A 12,108-nucleotide genomic window follows, 5' to 3' on the forward strand; every position below is an offset into this window, starting at 1 on the left:
GTGTGGGTACGAACAGGCGAAACAAAGAACCAAGAAAGAAAGGAAGAAAGAAACAGCGGCTGAGAGAGGGGAGCCAAACAGAGGGCCTCTCACACAGCTGAACCCCCTCCCCCAGCCCAATGCTCCCTCTGCGCCAGCAGAGAAAGGCCTGTATATGCCTTGGCTTGTCACCCCACTGTGAGAAAGCAAAGGCCTGACTCTTTTCTCTGGGAAGATCCTGGGCCAAAAAGACGTTAGTAGAAGGCCTTCGCTTTCAGGAAGCCTCTCTTTCCGCCTGTTCAAAGTCTGTATAGAGGGTGGGGGGAAAGAAGTCACTCTCCCATACTGCTTTTCACTGCTCCATTTAAAAAAGGCAAGAATCTCCAGGGAGGCAAATGACAGGGAACACATGTGCATCCAATATCGATGGGAACCAACGACCAAACAAAGAGGGAAGACGAAAACAGACGCACCAAAATAAAAGTTCTCACAGATTGAAACTGTGACAATAGTGACGCATGCACACCTGGTAAACAGATACACATTGATATTGCATGGACACAAACTAGATCTGTTTTGAAGCAATGGTCTAAACACCAAACAGCAGCTAACCTCACTTTCTAAATGGCTCCTGAGGGGCTTAATGAAGCTATATTGAATATTGAATCCACATGAATACATTTGCAGATGCCAATATTGTATTGTTCTTAAATGAGTCACATAAGATGAATCTACAGTGTGGAACCATAGTTGTGTGTGCTCTGGGAGCAGTCAGGAGGACGACTTACAGGAGGCGCAGGGCCTTGAGGCCTCTGAAGGCCCCCTCGGTGATGTGGCTGATGGCGTTGTGCCCCAGACGGAGGGTGTGGAGGTCCCCCAGCACCGCCAGGCTGCCCTCATCCAGACGAGTCAGGTTGTTGTAGGACAGATTCCTGCAGGAGGAGAGGAGAGAGATACATATGGTGTAAGGCTTGGGCCAGAAGGACAAGTTGGCACAGCACTACGGTAACCTACCCGACGTCATTATTCTCTACTTTATATAGCTTTATTCAATGTCTTTGTGCCTCTGGATGTATTTTTCCACTGTGGCGTCAGCTCAATATCTGTTCATCCACAGCAGTTTCCTATCATGCTTGATAAGGAGTCAGGACACAAACCATTTAAAATTCATGTACATTTCCGGTTGGACAAATGGACACTTCTCAAGGCATCTTTTCCCAGAGTTATGGTCTTGTCTAAGTAGGTACACGGTGTGTCAGTGGTGATAAATATGTCTTGTTTATCAGGGAGCGTGTTCAAATGGTCTGTCGTGTGAGTGACTGGGCTTCGCCTCTCTGAGGGGGGCTAGGGTGGTCAGTCATGTGTGGTCAGTCTCTGTGATGCCCCGTCAGGCAGGCTGCAGTCTCATCCGGAATGTAATAACAGGCAGGTCATAAAGACAGCTTCTCTGCTACACCAGAGGGCTAACCGAGCCACTATCCTCCGGTATCCTTCTGATATCACAGTCATCATGGCCCCGCTAATAAAATCATATAACCCCGGACTCGCGCTGAGTGCAGTGAGTCGGCAACACAGATACACAGAGCAATCTGTCTCTCTCACACACACACACACACACAGTGACAGTGCGCAGACACACAGGAGCCTGACAGACAGCCTTATGGTACAGTTAGCGACGCCTGATCAGAGCTGAGCTCCACAGTAGTACAGTGGTTAAAGTATGTCAAACAACCACAGGTTGTCGTAGTAATAATAATATCTCCTTCATTAGACAGGGAGATCCCCCTGCAATTACCCTGTATCCATACCAACAGAGGGTTACACGCTCTTTACCAACCTGACTGAGAGATGGGAATACAGAGAGGGCTTAAGTACTGTCAATCCTACCGCTTATTATGGGATAAACAGGCTTATCGTGTGGTATTGAACGCTAAGTGACTCATGTAGCTCTGGTGAAGGTAAACGGAGGGGCGCGACGGGGAACAGGTTCAGGTATAGGTTGTGGTAGGGGAACAACGAGATGAGACAGGGGGTTGATGGTTGGAGGCTGTGGGTAAGACCTTGTGGTCCGGAGCTGAAGGCTAGGGGATGAGGTAGGGCTGGTTGCTATAGTTACAAGGGTTGGGAGGTTTTTAGTGCTATGGTTAACCTGGGTTTGGAGGTTTCTGATGTGGCACTCAGAATACTCACAGTTCCCGTAGCCTTTGGCAGAACCTCCAGCCATCTGGGTTGATGTGGGAGATGGAATTGTTGCTGAGGAAGAGCTGCAGCAAAGAGGACAGGCCGTACAGAGAGCCACTGTTCACTTCCCTCAGGCTGTTGTAGTCCAGGTGACTGCAGGGGAGGAGTTGGTCACATAAACAGGTTCAGACTAGGCATTAGGGGTAATGTAGTTTGGTATCAAACAAGAGAAAGGACATTACAGGTTGTCCAATCACATTTTTATAGTTTAGCTCATAAGAATAGAGCATAGAGTTGCTTGTGAAACAATTGTTAAGAGTGGAAACTCCTATGAGTGGAGTAGGAGAAAGTGGTCCTACAAGTTATTGAGAGCAACTGATCTGAATAAGTCCTCAAGGCCAGGCAGGGAGTTAGGAGCAGTATGTTTGTATGTTACTTACAGCACTTTCATCTTGGCCAGGCCCCAGAAGGCTCCGTCGGTGAGCTTGCTGATGTTGTTCCTCTGCAGCTTGAGGACCTCCAGACTGGCCAGGCCCTGGAAGGTCAGCCCCTCCACCTGCCTCACACGGTTCCTGTTCAGCTCACTGGAGGACGGGACAACACAGCAAGGAGAGAGAGAGAGAGAGAGAGAGAGATGGACCTTCAGGTAGGTCACAAAACTCTGAAGTAACACTAACACCATCCGGCCCCACAAAAACATAAGTGGCATTCCACAAGTGGTATCTATTCCACCTGTGGCCAGCGATGTGTACCCCTGACAGCTGAGGTGAGGGTTTACAGACTAGGGTCACGTTCTGACCTGGGCACCCCAACACATGATCCAAATCTTCATTAACAATGCTAGGGTTAACTAGAGGAGCGACTAAGTCATCAAAAAAAAAACATTCAAACAGCACCGACTTGTAGGGCAGGGCATCTGCATTCACTTCTCAAACTAAAATAGGACCACATCTGTTGAGAATGGACTGTAAACAGTTAACCTCTGAATGTACTTAGAGTAATCTCACTGGGACACGCAAAGGGAAAAATACAAATGACCCTGCGAGATAAAAAGCCCTTTGCCTTCTGTATCAAAAGAGTTCTGCGATAGCTTTGTACCAGTGGATCGGTGGCGCTGGCGTGTGAGCTTTAACATCACAGCCCAGGAGCACAGCAGAACAATAAACATCCACACAGCGTCTTTGTGTGTCCTCCATGTTGCCACAAGCATTCTCAGATACAGTGTCACCGGGAACACCTGTTGGAACAATACCCACCTGATAAAACTGGGAGGGCTGTGGAGAGAAGGGAGCCATGTCTACAATGGAGGAGACTCCCGTTACATGTCTTTTCTCCCCAGAGTGGGAGTGTTGAGGTATGGATGGGTCAGCCCTAGCCCCATGCTGCAGGGGAGGGGAAGACAATGACAGAGAGCAGGGCTCTGAGAGAGGAGAGCGCTAGACTATCATGGGCACAGGACAGTGGACAAAAACCAGCCATGGTATCGGTCTGATGTTACCAATGCTGCTACACTGGAGGGGAGAGGTTCACACTCTCCTCAACAAATGGGACTGTGTCAAACGAGTTAGCCTCCATAGATTTTTCCAACTTTCCTATGTTCTTTTCCCTCCAATGTCTGTGTGGGGACTATACACTCTCTCTTTAACAACTGGCCCAGGGTCAGTTTGGTTGTTTATCTCATGGTGGTTGAGGATAGGCTAGAAGGCGAATAGGGAGAGTTTACAAACATGTTTTTCAGTGAGCTGAGAGGTGTCTGTGGGGGTGGTATGGCACAGTACTCACAGTTGGGTGAGCTTGGGCAGCTGGAAGCCTTTGACAGGGACCTGAGAGATACGGTTCCGGCTAAGTCTCAGAACCTGCAGGGTCGAGGAGAGCTGGTCCAGAGCACCGGCCTCCAGGAACTGTATCTTGTTGTTGCTCAGGTACCTGGAAGACAAAAATAGCACATCGTCAGGGATCCTCAAATGGACAAGAATTAGACCTAGCCTGATAACGTTGGCACAGCACTTCTTATTTCCTACAGGAGAAACGTGGAGAGAAGGTTTGACATGAGAGCTAAGAGGATGATCTTACAGGTCTTTGATCTGGAGACCTGCGGGGAAACCTTGAACTCTGACTTCTGTGATGTCATTGTTGCTCAGGTCCAGTGTTTCCACGGAGATCAGGTCTCTCATCCGCCTCCCATCGATGGTGCGGATCTTATTGTGGTGTCTGGAAGAAAAACAACAAAACTGTTAGGAGAAAACTATACTGAACAAAAATATGAACGCAACATGCAACAATTTCAAAGATTTACGGAGTTACAGTTCATATAAGGAAATCAGTGAATTAAAATAAATTCATTAGGCTCTAATCTATGCATTTTACATGACTGGGCAGGGGCATAGCCACTGGGGAGCCAGGCCCAGCCAATCATAATGTTTTACCCCCACATAAGAGTTTTATTACAAACCAAAATACTCCTTAGACCCCCCTCCCCCCCAGATGATCCTGTAGGTGAAAAAGCTGGATGTGGAGGTCCTGGGCTGGCATGGTCTGCTGTTGTGAGGCTGGTTGGATGTACTGCCAAATTCTCTAACACAACGTTGGAGGCAGCATATGGTAGTGAAATGAACATTCAATTCTTTGGCAAAAGCTCTGTTGGACATTCCTGCAGTCAGCATGCCAATTGCACATTCCCTCATAACTTCAGACATCTGTGGCATTGTGTTGTGTGACAAAACTGCACATTTTAGAGTGGCCTTTTATTGTCCCCAAAACAAAGTGCACCTGTGTAATGATCATGCTGTTTAATCAACTTATTGATATGCCACACCTGTCAGGTGGATGGACTATCTTGGCAAAGGAGAAATGCTCACTTACAGGGATGTTTGTGCAAATGGAACATTTCTGGGATCTTTTATTTCAGCTCATGAAACACTTTACATGTTGCTTATATATATATATATTTTGTTCAGTGTACCTTCAGGGGATAAGATGTGTTCAACTCCTGAGGAGAGGAACACCAGGAGAAGAACAACAAAGCTTCTAGTCTTATCAACCAATTTCAGATGTTTGTTATAGAAGCAGTAGTAAAGCACACACAAACGCTCCTCTTCTCCAAACCCACTCAGGAACAGAGCCCACAGAGTATCCCTGCTTCAGGGGAAAACGTGGATTTTGAGAGTCTACAAAGAAACCCTGGTCCTCTCCAAACTCTCCCAAGGGCACCTGCGGACTGACACCAACAGCCAAGTCATGGAACATTCTGGATTGATGAGCCAATTATTCTCTTAGAGCCCTTGGATGAAGCAAAGTTGTAGCCACTTAAAAAAATATTTAACCTTTATTTAACTAGGCAAGTCAGTTAAGAACTAATTCTTATTGAGAGTTTGACAAGCCGAGGTCAACATACACTGATACTGATGCTTGGGCTCAAGTAAAGGTAACCAACAGACACCAACCCAACCAACAGACACCAACCCAACCCTAACCAACAGTCACCAACCCAACTAACAGACACCAACCCAACCCTAACCAACAGTCACCAACCCAACCCAACAGACAACTCAACCCTGAGCAACAGTGTCTTACTACAACAAACTTAGATCCAAGCACAGCTTCATCAGAGAAGGTCTTTTTTGTGACTATGATGTTTATAACTTGTTTATTGGTGTTACATGTAACCGACTACTTCCAAATCAAATGCTATACGAAAGGACATACATTTTAAGTACTGTCTAACTCTGTCCCTTCTGACAGGCCAGTTAAACCTGCAGTAGGAGGCCTGAGAAAGAGTTTTTAAAAAGCTCATTTTTATTTTGGCATGCTCTCTGCTCTGCAGGAATGGTCGGTCACAGTCTCTCTCCACATCTGTGGTTTATTTTGGTGTTGGCTGGAAGGAATGGGAAAAATCCACCTCTGAGCTACAGCCTGCAGACAGACAGATGGACAGGGACAGAGCTGCACAGGAATCCCAGTCACTTGCCCCTGTGTACCTATACCCAGTACTGGCACAGGGGCAAATAACAAAAAGACACACACATGTGCATACAGACCTCCCCTGCGCCACACACACACACACACACACACACACACACACACACACACACACACACACACACACACACACACACACACACACACACACACACACAAGGACATACACACAGACAGTACAAAGACAAAACTCCCACACAGATGTATATAGACCTATGCACACATAAACACGTGAACAGACAGATACAAAACACAGACAATTCCACACAGACACAGACAGGAAACAGACTTCTTTTAGGTTGTCCAAATGGTTGACTCTTCCTCAGCCTGCCATTGCAGGTGGAGCCAGTGAAGGCCAGTGCTACCCGAGCAGGGATGAAAGCCTGTGCTCAATGATACACATACCACAGTAAGGCGGGGCAATATGGCCAAAATGTCACATAACAATATTTCACGCACTTTTGACTGTATTTGACGGTATTTTCTCTTTTGTGAATAATAAAAGTAGTGCATGACCCTAGGGTGGCAACATACACATTAAGTGTTTTGAAATGGAGCTTTGTCCATTCTGTTTTATACTGTTCAGTAAAACGTCAACCAAAAGTTGGAATATAGTGGGCACTTTGAATACCGTGTTGTTTGACATGACAACAAATGAAAAAGCCAGGGAGGGGTTATTGTGACAGGGTAGGAACCAAAGTGTTGGTCAGTGTTTTCCAATGGACCCTAATTAGTTGTTACATTATAGATAAACTTCTCCTTAATGCAACCGCTGTGTCAAATTTCAAAAAAGCTTTACGGTGAAAGCACACCATGCGATAATCTGAGTACAGTGCTCAGCCAGCAAAACAAGCCATACAGATACCCGCCATGTTGTGGAGTCAACAAAAGTCAGAAATAGTGTTATAAATATCCACTTACCTTTGATGATCTTCATCGGAATGCACTCCCATGAATCCCAGTTCCACAATAAATGTTTGTTTTGTTCAATAAAGTTCATCTTTATGTCCAAATACCTCCTTTTTGTTTGCGCATTTAGTTCACCATTCCAAATGCACAAGGCGCGAGCACTAAGTCCAGACGAAAAGTCAAAAAAGTTCCATTACAGTTCGTAGAAACATGTCAAACGATGTATATAATCAATCTTTAGGATGTTTTTATCATAAATCTTCAATAATATTCCAACCGGACAATTCCTTTAGAAAGGAAAGGGAACGGAGCTTGCGCTCACGGCTGTGCGCGATCAACAACTAAAGGCTTTCAGCTGAGGCGGTTACTGTGACTGGTCTTATTCACTCCCCTTTCGCAATACCTGGGATAGGATAAAGTAATCCTTCTAACCCCCCCCCCATTAAAAGATTTAGATGCACTATTGTAAAGTGGTTGTTCCACTGGATATCATAAGGTGAATGCACCAATTTGTAAGTCGCTCTGGATAAGAGCGTCTGCTAAATGACTTAAATGTAAATGTAATGTAAATGCAATAGAAGCCTGAAACAATGTTCTAAAGACTTGACATCTAGTGGAAGCCTTAGGAAGTGCAATCTGACCAAATTTACACTGTACATTGGATAGGCAATCACTTGGAAAAACTACAAACCTCAGATTTCCCACTTCCTGGTTGGATTTTTCTCAGGTTTTCATCTGCCATATGAGTTCTGTTATACTCACAGACATCATTCAAACAGTTTTAGAAACTTCAGAGTGTTTTCTATCCAAATCTACTAATAATATGCATATCCTAGCTTCTGGGCCTGAGTAGCAGACAGTTTACTCTGGGCACGCGTTTCATCCAAACTTCCGAATGCTGCCCCCTATCCTAGTGAGGTTAAATGCCTTCTCTTACTTGATATAGCTTTGATGTGGCTAAAATATGCGCTCTTTCCCTTTTCTTCTCTGCTTTAGACTATATCTACCGTTGCACAAACAACATGCTAATTTAGGCCTACACTAGCACTGGTATCAGGCTGTGTTAGCTAGCTAACTTTGCTCGGACTAAGTACATTTAGCTAGTTACCTAGCTGGGGATTAGCATTAACGGCTGACAATTTATTTTTGCCACAACTTGCTAAGAAGAGAAACTAGCTGTTTGCAGACCGTAAGATACACAAACTAATGGGTAATTTTGGGCTCCCGAGTGGCGCAGCGGTCTAAGGCACTGTATCTCAGTGCAAGAGGCATCATTACAGTCCCTGGTTCGAATCCAGGCTGTATCACATCCAGCCGAGATTGGGAGTCCCATAGGGCGGACACAATTGGCCCAGCGTCGTCCGGGTTTGGCCTTCATTGTAAATAAGAACATGCCTAGTTAAAGGTTACATTTAAATTTTAAAGAAATTATATTCAGCAAAGTGGTAAGCAGCATAGTATTCACCAACATCTTGTTGCATCTGCAGCATTGACCATGCAGACTGTCACTGCATGTGAACTGCAAGTAGTTGTGACTCGTGGTAGAGTAAAACCTGCTTTCCATGTGTGACCGGGTGGGGCTTGGTGTGTGTGGAAGGAGGGAGGGAGAGAGAGAGACAACGTAAGTAGCAAACAGAGCAAACTATAAAAACGGACATTACACACGGCTTAGTAGCGTAACACAATTAACAAACCAAACATTGATATACTGTCATACAAGGTAACGTTAAAAACCCCAACCTGTACATGCATCAACATCGTTCTATACTAAAATACGGTATACACCCCCAGCCCTGGTAGCACCTCCCTGCCACTACGGCTAGTGTTACTGACCCCCTTCTCTGACACCACACACAACCCTCCATGTGACCTGAACCCAACAGCACGCACATGTCAGGAACTGCTGATCCCTGCCTGGAATTCCTGTCTCCTCAAGAGGATCAGGGTCAGTTCCATTCCTAGTCTCTTCACTAACTGAAATCAACATAACATTTGACTTCAAATAAAGCCCATGCCATGAGTTAAACGACACAAGGAACCTCATTTAGAGTCGACTCCCAGACCCAGCATCAAACAGTGTTTGGTAAAATTGGACGTTTGTCCTCTGGTGTTTCCAGACAGGTGTTCCGGCAGTCAAACTGCAGCAAAACACAAAAACACACACACACACACACACACACACACACACACACACACACACACACACACACACACAGATGGTCAAGTAAGACTCTCTGTAGACCCTTTACTCTGGGCCATGAGGGGAGTGGAGTCCCACAGCAGCCCAGAGCCCACCTGGATAAACAGTGGTGAAAAGGGTTTAGGATGAGTCTCAGGCCCTCCCTCTCCTCCCTGACCTGCATGAAGCCCCTGGGAAGCCCAGAGACAGAGAGGAGGGCTTAGGGAGACTGACTGACAGGGGGAGAACTGAGGCTCTACTGAAGAGGGAGGGAGGGGTGAGGAGGGAGGGTGAGGAAGGGTCAACAGCTGCTGACCCTTGCTGGGAAAAACTAGGCAGTCTTGGCTCAAGCAGGAGGGCGAGGCTGGCTTGGATCTCTCTGTCTCTCAGATGCTGACTACAATGTCCCGCTCTCCCTTCCCCTCTCTTCTCCCTCCAAGTACAGTTCCTCATTCTTACTCTCCTTAACTCCCACAGCCAGAATAGTCCAGCTGTGTGACAGTCAGAGGATGGGCGAGGGGAGAGGTGGGGACTGGGACGGGGGCTGTGTTTGATGTTGGGGGATGCAGACAATACGTTTGTTAATAAAACTGATTATCTCATTGCCAATGCAATATTGGGGGTTGGCTTTCCCCCTCTCTTTGATGTCTGGGGTACATTCAACAGATCCCTTTATTCCAAATCACATCATCCATTTAGCCATTTGATTTTCCTAGGGTCGGTTTTGACACCGCTTTTGATGTTGAGGGTGCTGATAATAAAAGCATTTACACTACTGCCCATTCTCCCATTTCCACTGTGATCTTTGTGGATTCTACCTCGTTTTGATGTTGGGAATGAAGACAATAGAACAGTTATTTTAAATCATTTCATCCCATTAACCATGTGATTTTCATGGAGTTGTTTTGACAACTCTCTTTGAAGTTGGAAGGGCGGATGCCGGACAATGGAGAAGTCTCACTCTCCCCTGGCCCATGTGATTCTATGGGGGTTTGGTGGCCTGCTGTGGCATTGTTGGAGCGTGGGAGCCCTGCTGCATTCTGGGAGAGCAGGATGCCAGGTGCATTGTGGGAGTGTGGGAGCCCCAGGCCGGGGTGGGGCCATGGCTGATCTGACTGGCTGATCTGAGAGCAGTGATTAATCCAAGCCAAAGCCCCGCGGCAACACAGATTAGCTGGTTAGGGCCGCTCTGACTGGCTGATCTGCATGATGAACTCCACAAGTTAGAGGATCAAAAGAACTGTTGGGCGTGTGGGAGAGAGAACGAGTGATATGGGGAGAGAGAGGTAGCGAGACAAAGAGAAAACAAGAAAGTGCCTGGTCTTGTCAGAGAGAATCACCACACGCTGCTTCAGAAACTCTGTTGGAGGAGAGGAGGCCAGCTGGTTGAAGGGCTAACATAAGAGTGGAGCACAGAGGCTGGTCTCACTGTGGCCATCAGCTCTTCCTCTCCTCTCAGCCCAGAGAGAAGCCAGCGCAGGTCAGGGGATGGTGACAGACAACCCTCTGTGACAGACAACCCTCTGGGAGCCCCAGAGGGTTGTCTGTCAGAGGGTTGTCTGACGAGTGATATGGGGAGAGAGAGGTAGCGAGACAAAGAGAAAACAAAAAAGTGCCTGGTCTTGTCAGAGAGAATCACCACACGCTGCTTCAGAAACTCTGTTGGAGGAGAGGAGGCCAGCTGGTTGAAGGGCTAACATAAGAGTGGAGCACAGAGGCTGGTCTCACTGTGGCCATCAGCTCTTCCTCTCCTCTCAGCCCAGAGAGAAGCCAGCGCAGGTCAGGGGATGGTGACAGACAACCCTCTGTTCTAGCACCCTTTCTCTCTTCCCCCCCCCCGCGCTCTGCGGCTGCAGTCTCACACAGCACTGCTGTCTGACAGCATTCCTGTCGCTCTCCACCACGGGCAGAGGAATTTAGTCCCCACTTCCATCCAGCCAGGATCTGCCTAACAAACAGAACAGAAGGTGGGGGGGAGCAGACAGGGAGCTAGTGAGGTGGGGTTACTTGTGGGCATAACCTGAGCTCCAGTACTTCCCACCTCGAACAGTGATGTCATCCTGAGCCAGCCCTTTTCCTATCCCCCAACCCTTCCTGTCACCTTTTTACAGTAAGCCCTGTGAGTGACAGCTCCAGCTGCAAGTTCTACTCCTTTCAGCTCTGCAGCTTTGGAAAGATATGCCTCTTCCCATCATGCACTGAGCTTCCCATAGCAACAGGCTGAGAATCAGGCCAAAAAAAGAAGCTTGTCCCGAGCAGAGAGTAGAGCTACGAACCGCAGTCTCCTGAACTAGCAGTCACTTCAAACAGCCTAACTGAAAACCTTGTTGAGGCTTAACAGTGACCTAGAATCAAGCAGAATACTTTAAAAGGCAATGAAAACTTACAGAAAACAAAGCAGATTTTTCTTCTTCAAACTCAACCTCCAACATACAGTTGAAGTCAGAAGTTTACATACACCTCAGCTAAATAAATTTGAACCATTCCTGACATTTAATTATAGTAAAAATTCCCTGTCTTAGATCAGTTAAGATCACCAATTTATTTTAAGAATGTGACATGTCAGAATAACAGCAGAGAGAATGATTTATTTCAGCTTTAAATTTATTTCATCACATTCCCAGTGGGTCAGAAGTTTACATACAGTCAATTAGTATTTGGTAGCATTGCCTTTAAATTGTTTAACTTGGGTCAAACGTTTTGGGTAGCCTTCCACAAGCTTCCCACAATAAGTAGGGTATATTTTGACCCATTCCTCCTGACAGAGCTGGTGTAACAGTCTGGTTTGTAGGCCTCCTTGCTCGCACACGCTTTTTCAGTTCTGCCCACAAATTTTCTATAGGATTGAGGTCAGGGCTTTATGATGGCCACTCCAATACCTT

General features: G+C 46.6%; 1 protein-coding gene across 1 annotated transcript in view; it reads right to left on the reverse strand.

Moving 5' to 3' along the window:
• LOC115150774 (leucine-rich repeats and immunoglobulin-like domains protein 1) overlaps positions 1-12,108 on the reverse strand; it is a 51,190-nt gene that overhangs the window by 19,579 nt on the left and 19,503 nt on the right. Inside the window, exons 4-8 of the mRNA XM_029694440.1 lie at positions 4,234-4,371; positions 3,943-4,086; positions 2,601-2,744; positions 2,170-2,313; positions 768-911 (exon numbers count right to left, since the gene is read on the reverse strand). Of these exons, the coding sequence (XP_029550300.1) occupies positions 768-911; positions 2,170-2,313; positions 2,601-2,744; positions 3,943-4,086; positions 4,234-4,371 (714 nt within the window). The remainder of the gene's footprint in view (positions 1-767; positions 912-2,169; positions 2,314-2,600; positions 2,745-3,942; positions 4,087-4,233; positions 4,372-12,108) is intronic.

This window comes from Salmo trutta, chromosome 16, assembly GCF_901001165.1.
Source record: "Salmo trutta chromosome 16, fSalTru1.1, whole genome shotgun sequence".
NCBI lineage: Eukaryota > Metazoa > Chordata > Actinopteri > Salmoniformes > Salmonidae > Salmo > Salmo trutta.